This window comes from Vitis vinifera, chromosome 1 (assembly GCF_030704535.1).
Source record: "Vitis vinifera cultivar Pinot Noir 40024 chromosome 1, ASM3070453v1".
Classification (NCBI taxonomy): domain Eukaryota; kingdom Viridiplantae; phylum Streptophyta; class Magnoliopsida; order Vitales; family Vitaceae; genus Vitis; species Vitis vinifera.
The window spans coordinates 12,145,478-12,153,817 of record NC_081805.1 but is presented as its reverse complement, the minus strand read 5'-3'; the positions used below and the strand labels follow the sequence as shown (position 1 = coordinate 12,153,817).

The 8,340-nt window shown below is 35.0% G+C and overlaps 1 protein-coding gene across 1 annotated transcript; it reads left to right on the top strand.

The window, feature by feature from the left end:
* The first annotated feature begins 608 nt into the window (after positions 1-608).
* Positions 609-6,485, top strand: LOC100258541 (probable methyltransferase PMT2). The gene is made up of 7 exons (XM_002273608.5): positions 609-852; positions 2,262-2,916; positions 3,051-3,261; positions 3,485-3,779; positions 4,963-5,352; positions 5,530-5,607; positions 5,973-6,485. Exons 2-7 carry the CDS (start codon positions 2,269-2,271, stop codon positions 6,205-6,207), a joined length of 1,857 nt encoding a protein of 618 aa, XP_002273644.1. The 5' UTR covers positions 609-852; positions 2,262-2,268; the 3' UTR covers positions 6,208-6,485.
* The last annotated feature ends 1,855 nt before the right edge of the window (positions 6,486-8,340 follow it).

Below are 8,340 nucleotides of genomic sequence, written 5' to 3'. Positions count from 1 at the left end.
ATCTTGTTACTAATTGATAACGTTCAAAAATAAAATATCTCGTACCGAAATAGGAATACTGGTGAGCGTATAATAATTTGGTCAAAATATCGATATATTTCTATAACGGCAGAAATAGAATGCATATCACGCCCTTTTTTAATGTTCTAAATTTTAATTAGGAGAAGTCGAGGACCAGGTCTACAAAATGGCGAATGTCTTGCCGCCAGCATTATTAAAATATTTTCCGCACGCACAGCCTCTATTACACCGACACGACCATCGCGGCTTTCTATGATCCCGCCCACACCCCAATAAAACCTCCCTCAACATTTAATCCTTAAAAATTAAACATCCATGGGAGACACCCAAGTACTTTCGTTTGGTTGAGTGATTAACTTGTTATTATACTTGGAGTCCATATGCCGTCTGATGCTCCCCCGTATCCGCATCATGATCCTATTGCATCCATCTTGGCCGCAGATTATTCTGACCACTGGAGCCCACCCGTCCTCGTTGCTAGATGTGATGCCGACTTTTGTTGGCGCGTGGGTCCCCTCACTCGGTGCGCAGTGCGCACCCCCAACACGAATTTAATTTTTATTAATTAAAAGAGTAAGAACCGAGATCCCCAGTGTTGTACGATATTTGGATTTCTAGAGATAGAAAGGAAAAAAGAAAAGGCAAAAAAAATAAAAAAATAAAACAGAAATAAAGATTAGGTTGATGCATAGAGAGGGAGAGACGCGTCTCTTCGATCTATAAACTCGATAGTCATCTCATACGCGAAAGACCGAATCTGAAATCTCTCACTTTGATGTGTAGTCTCGATTTTGATTAGCGAATCACTGTTGGCTTCGCTTCATGCGATTGGTACGGGATCTGAACAATCGATGCACATTTGTTGTTTTCTTCATCATTCCTTGTTTGATTTGATTTCTCACTCTCTCGATTGTTTTTGCTGTGTTTTTTCTTTAAGATTGCTTTACTAGTTTCTTGTTTGTCGGAATTATTATTGTTATTTTCATTTAAGGTGTTGGTTTGAGGTGGCGAGTGTTGTCTTTTGTTCATCACTGCCCTTTTACTAGCTCAAACCAGCTGTTCATAGTTTTCTGCTTTTGGAAGTGTCATAAATGTTCAGTTTGATCTTATGATTTTGATCGTGGTTCTGTAATTCTGTATCTTATAGTTTTGGAATTTGAGAAATCCGAGTACTGGATTTTTTTATTTTTTTGTTTTTTATTTTTGTCTGTATGGACTGGTTCTCAGTCAGAGTTTTGTGAACATAATTTAGTTGTTGTTCTTGTGTTAAAGTTTGTAGATTTATGATGTTGAAAGAAAAGGGAAAGGTGCTGATTTCAGTTATTTTAGGCAATGTGGGTTTTGGAGTCCAGCATCTGGGCTACAAGTTGATTTAAAAAGTATAGTGGGGACTAATGAAATATGAAGAGGGATCAAATGATGCCCGGTGTGAGATCTAAGAATATTTATGAGGTAGCCGTGATTTTTCAAGAGCCCTGTCGGATAATATGTTCCAACTTGTGATTTCCAAATCTATGATGCTTGGATATAATCGGCTGCTGGATCCATTTGCCTCCCTTTCTTCTTCTTCTTCTTCTTCTTCTTCTTCTTCTTCATTCTTTTTTTCTCCTTTTTAATTTTTAATGATGAAAAAAAAATGGAAAAACGAGGGATAGGACTCCGACTTGAAGTTCTATATGAAATGTACTGCTCTAAATGTTCCATCATTGACACATAATATAACGGTGGGCTTGGCAAATCATTGATTCCACAAAAAAGTTGTTGACAGTGTAAGTCGGGTGTAATATGATGTTTGATGTTTGCTCTATATTCATATTTGTATATATGTCTCTTTTTATAAAATTTTTACCCTGTATTTTTGGATTTAATTGATTATATTGGATGAAAACATCCCAAATTTGTAGACCTAACCTCCCATTTTTTGAACTTGAAGAGTAACCCATTTTTGACATAAATAGCCTTCAATATTTTCATTATTTACATGTGTGTTTTAAAATAAAGAGTTACTTTTGCAAGAAAAATATGAGGGTATTTTTGTCTAAAATGGGTATTTTTTAGGTTGAAAAAATGGTGAAGGGTTAGTTTTTCAAAGCGGGGATGATTTCATCCCTTTTAATTGGTTATCCCAATATTTTTTTTGCCTGATTTGCAATATATATATATATGTAATTTTCACCTTGTGTATTTTTGCCTGATTTGCATTTCATTCCGATTTTCTAAATAATCCGGAAATATTTCAGGTTCATTATGGCAACCAAAATAATCTCAGCCGACAGTAGGACTAGGAGCTCTATATCTATCTTCATTGTAGTTGGTTTGTGCTGTTTCTTCTATATATTGGGTGCATGGCAAAGAAGTGGTTTTGGGAAGGGGGACAGCATAGCTGTGGAGATGACCAAGAGTGGGGCAGACTGTAGTATTATCTCAAATTTGAATTTTGAGACCCATCATGGTGGTGAACCTGTGACAACTGATGATTCAGAATCAAAACCCAAAGTATTTAAGCCATGCCGTTCCAAATACATTGATTATACACCTTGCCAGCATCAGAAGCGGGCAATGACCTTCCCGAGGGAAAATATGGTTTACCGAGAAAGACATTGTCCAGCAGAAAATGAAAAGCTACATTGTCTAATCCCTGCACCAGAAGGATATGTAACACCTTTTCCTTGGCCAAAGAGTCGTGACTATGTACCCTATGCAAATGCACCATATAAGAGCTTGACAGTTGAGAAGGCTGTTCAGAACTGGATTCAATATGAGGGTAACGTGTTTAGGTTCCCAGGTGGAGGAACACAGTTTCCTCAAGGAGCAGATGCATATATTAATCAGCTTGCTTCTGTGATACCAATTGATAATGGTACAGTTAGAACTGCACTGGACACTGGATGTGGGGTATGTTAGATTCTCCCTAAATCTTGCACTCTCATGACACGAAAAATTAATCTCTCTCTCTCTCTCTCTCTCTCTCTCTTCTTCAAGGATGTTGTCTATTTACTTAATCCTCTGAAAATGTGTTTTTTTGATAGGTTGCAAGCTGGGGTGCGTACCTTTTGAAGAAAAATGTCATAGCTATGTCATTTGCACCTAGGGACAATCATGAGGCACAGGTTCAGTTCGCTCTCGAAAGGGGTGTACCTGCTGTTATTGGTGTTCTTGGAACAATAAAGCTGCCATATCCATCTAGAGCTTTTGACATGGCCCACTGTTCTCGTTGCTTAATTCCATGGGGTGCAAATGGTGAGAAGAATTTATTTTTCTATTAGAATAGATTTTCTTGTATGTGGAGCATAATCAGTTCATTGTAGACCTGCCATTCTTACCCCATATTCTAGAGCCTTTTCATTTCTTTTAAATGTTTGTTTCCTTTTCCCTGCTTTTAGAAAATTATGATTTTTAGAATTTGTTGCAACTTGTAATAGCAGCTTGAGTGATTGCATATGGGGATTTTATTGATTTGCAGATGGAATTTACATGATGGAAGTTGATAGAGTACTTAGACCTGGTGGCTACTGGGTGCTTTCAGGTCCTCCAATTAATTGGAGGAACAACTATAAAGCTTGGCTGCGGCCTAAAGAGGAACTCCAGGAGGAGCAGAGAAAGATTGAAGACATTGCCAGACTTCTTTGCTGGGAGAAGAAATATGAGCAAGGTGAAATTGCAATTTGGCAGAAGAGAGTGAATGCTGGTGCATGCAGTGGCAGACAAGATGATGCTCGAACTACATTTTGCAAAGCTGAAGAAACAGATGATACTTGGTATGGCTCTATACTTGAATTTCCACTCTCTATTTCCCCCCCTTTTTAGGGGTTGTGCATGTGTGTGTGTGTTCCTTTCTGTGGAGGTGGAAGAAAAAGTATGATCCAGGTATGCATTGCATAACTAACTAATTGAACAAATTTGTCAAGTGAACTTTCTTGTGTATCACTTTGACACAATGCTATATGTATTATCTCAACATTGATATGTATACATGCTATAACAGAAACAGAAACATAAACAGTAATCTTGTATGCTATTCACATCCAACAGTAGCACAAAAAAATAAAACAATTTTTTTTTTTTGTTAATCTATATGATTCTCATAGGAAATGCAAATCCTTTTTTATTTAAGTGTTCTCACTCACCCTGGCCTTATATTATGGAGATTGGTTGAGGGAAGTATTGGCAAGAGGAAGTCCTAATGTGGAGGGAAGCTTGGTCTTTATTGCCTTTTTATATATGATTTGGATGCTAATGGTAAATGAATATCCGAACCTTGGGAGCATGGGTTTTAGTGTTTTATGTTTGATTTGGATACCAATGTATAATGAATATTGAAATCTCACATAATTATTAATGTGCCAAATCTAGTGGTGCGATGCATATGAATTTTTTTTCATATTGGTTTTTGCTCATAATTCCTGATACCCTACTATTTTTTGTTTTTATGCATCATTCTGTTCACTACATCATTGAAGCCAACTGAGTTGAAACACTAAGTTCTACTTCTGCCCACCAGCATTATGATCTATTTTGCTTCTTAAAACTGTGTATCAAACCCTTAGAACCAAACTGAGTTGTTATGTGCTCCATGCAGCTCATCCATGTACTGCTATCAGGTTAGCTTAGCTGTCTGAATTTTTCCCTCTTAACTTACGCTTAAAGTTTGATGCATGGTAAAGAAACAAAATCCTTAAAGACATTCCAACCTCTAGGCTGCCATTTTGTTCCAATGATAGGGATGTGACTAGGCCCAGATTTTGGTCATTTTGCTCCAAGGCTGCAGTTTTTAGATGATTTCTTTGCTTAAAGAGCATGGTGTCATCAAAGTAAATAGTACGAGTGTTTATGTTGTTTCACAATATGGTTGCATCCAATCCTTGCTTATTATTCTTTGTTGGAGGTCACTTACTAATATATGTTTTTATTGTTTACTTCAATTGTTTTGGTGGTTACTAGGTACAAGAATATGGAGCCATGCATAAGTCCATATCCTGATGTTAATAGTCCAGAAGAAGTTTCTGGTGGAGAACTGCAGCCATTTCCCAAGAGGCTTTATGCTGTCCCTCCTAGAGTAGCTAGTGGATCTATTCCTGGAGTCTCTGTTGAGACATACCTGGAGGACAATAAACTATGGAAGAAGCACTTAAATGCTTATAAAAAAATTAATAAAATTATTGACTCAGGAAGGTACCGAAACATCATGGATATGAATGCTGGGTTGGGAGGTTTTGCTGCTGCACTTGAATCTCCTAAATTGTGGGTTATGAATGTTGTACCCACCATAGCTGAGAAAAGTACTCTTGGTGCTGTATACGAACGAGGACTGATTGGCATCTACCATGACTGGTATAACTTTCTGAACCTTTGGCTCTCCTGTTTTTATTCATTGCAGTTGTGAATTATTCGTAAGCAATCATTATGTTTGCATAAGATAATTTTTCAAATGCCTTGTGTATATCCTTAGCATACTTTTAACATTAAAAAAATAAAGTAAATTTCTCACTAATTCTCTTTTTGGTTCAGGTGTGAAGCCTTCTCTACATACCCAAGGACATACGACCTTATTCACGCCCATGGTGTTTTCAGTTTATACAAGGACAAGTAAGTATTTCTACAATAATGAATGGACTTCAAGGGTTTCTTAAATTTGATGATCTTATTGTATGAGAAAAAAAATTAGAACACTAAGACTTTTAATTGGATAATTGATAAACTAATATCTCCGATAATTATTCTACTATGAAGTAGTTAATAATCTTTTAGAAAATTCTTATGCTATTATTAATTAGAGGAATAAGCCACACACGTACACATGCATGGACAATTTGTGCTTCTGATGCTTGTGGTGTTAAAATCGTTGATGGACTCGTTTCTTTAGAAATATACTTATTTCGAATTGTCAATTCTTACATTAGAGACCTGGCCTGTTTCTGACCCCTTTTGACTCTTTTTTTAATTTTTAACAGATGTGATGCGGAGGACATTCTTCTGGAGATGGATCGGATTTTGAGACCAGAAGGTGCCGTCATATTCCGCGATGAAGTTGATGTGCTAATCAAAGTGAAGAAAATAGTAGGAGGAATGAGATGGGATACAAAATTGGTGGATCATGAGGATGGTCCCCTTGTTTCTGAGAAGATATTGGTCGCAGTTAAACAATACTGGGTTGTGAGTGCAGAGAATTCCACATCCTCGCAGTAAATGCCATGCAAGGGGAAAACTTCCACACATCCTAAGCTGGCAAATGTCTCTATCTCTTCTACAATATCCGGCAAGAATTTTCATATTTTTACCATGATCATTTAGGCTGGAAGAATACCCATAGGAAAGTGGGCTCCGTGATTCATGTTTTTCCAAAGATTGATTGTTTGGTGCCCCTGTTCTTTTGTAGTAAGTTTAGTTATAAACCAACAAAGCAAACACGTTGCTGGCAATGTCTATGTTATTTATTCGTTATTTTTAGCATTCCTTTTTGTTCAGCAACTCCTTTTTCATTCTTTTTGTGGAGAATCTAGTGTTTTTTTCTTTATGAAAGCATCTATGGTGTACCTTCTAAAAGAACAAGCTCCACTGAGCAATGAAAGCTCCTACCACCATATGTGCGTGGCTGATGAAAATCTCACTTCCAGGAGAACCGCTCAGCTGAGCAATTACAAATTTGCAATTATGTTATTCTTGTTTTCACATGCCTACGCCCTTTCTTTCCATTTGTTTCCGAGTTGGATTTTTCCTTTCGCATTGAGAAGACAGTCCTTTGTTCTGGCTCTACGGTCCAGGAGATGAGGCACGTGTCATTTTCGTCTTCAATGTCGGTATCCTCTGTTGGCGTGCATGAATCAGCATTATGCGATGTTAACAAGACACGGAATATATCCAGCCTGTTCGCCTTTACAGAACACCCCTCAATCAGTATGGGAAGACTACATAATTCTTCAGAATCCTGTAACAGAAAGGGGGATAAAAAATATTTGATGAAAAATGTTGTGTTTAACACGTCACTAGAAAGAGTGGTATTATGGAAATGGCATTATATTATTAGAGGGAGGGCCCAGATTTATAAAGGAGGGCCAGGTGGGGGAGAAGTGAATTTGTAGCTTTGAAGGCGGTGGGGTTTGGTGTTGGTAGATTTTGTGTGGACAAAATTGCTGTGAATCAAAGTTGCAGAAAGCAACAAAAATTCGTCCTTTTTAAACTCTTCCATGTTGTAGAATGCGACGGAGAAACTTGGGTTGAACTTGTCGGTCAGAACCTTCCCGTGAACGCAGTTCATCCGTCCAAATTCCTCGCCCCATCGTACATGTCCTATAGGTAAATTTGGTTCCAAAAATTATCAAAATAAAATTTTAAAATTATAAGATATAATTAAAATAGTTAGGAATTTCTGTATTTTAAAATTATTATTATTTTTTATATAAAAGAGAACAGATAATTGAAATAAATTTTTAAAAAGATAAAAATAATATATTCGTTTTAAATAGTAAAAGAGAACAAATAATTGAAATATAATTTAAAAATATATAAAATAATTATTTATTTTAAATCTGTTTTTTTTTTTGTTACACTTTTTCTATTTTCTCTTAAATATTTCAATCACCAAACATATGGTAATATTGCAATGTATTACACTATAAATCCACCCTTTTCTCACGAGAATCTTTGTAGCGATTCCTCAACAATTTTACTCAAGATATACACTTAAGTAAACTTATTTTTTTGGATTAAAATCTAAATAAATTTGAATTTGACTTGAATCAAAGTAAGTGTGTGTTTGATAAACTAACTTAAAAAACCTTAAGTGACTTAATTTGATGAAATAAGTAAAAATAATTAACTTATTTTTAAATCCACATCTTTATTTTATTTTTTTTACCATAATTTGTTATAATTACCTCCTTGACATTTTTCCTTGTTCTTGAATTTTTATCATTACTTGACCTCCTTTGTCCTAATTATAATTTATAAGGATAAATATATCAATTTAATAATTTAAAATAAATTTTAAGTTAATTTTATTAAACAATCTTAATACTTAAAGTAAAAATTAAGTAATAAGTTTTAAATTAACAACTTAAGTATAATTTAACTTAAAGTCAACTTAAATTGCTAAGTAATAAGTATTAAATTTTACCAAATACCTCCTAAATTTGAATGTTATTATGTGTATAAATAAATTATTTTTTATTATTCTTTAAATATTATTAAGCGTTAAATTATTTATCTTTTTTCTTTATCAAATTATTGTTACATGTTATATCTATTTATTTCTAAATATTAAAAATATTTATAAAATTAATTATTATATTTTTGTTTTTATTTTAATTTAAAATCTAATAG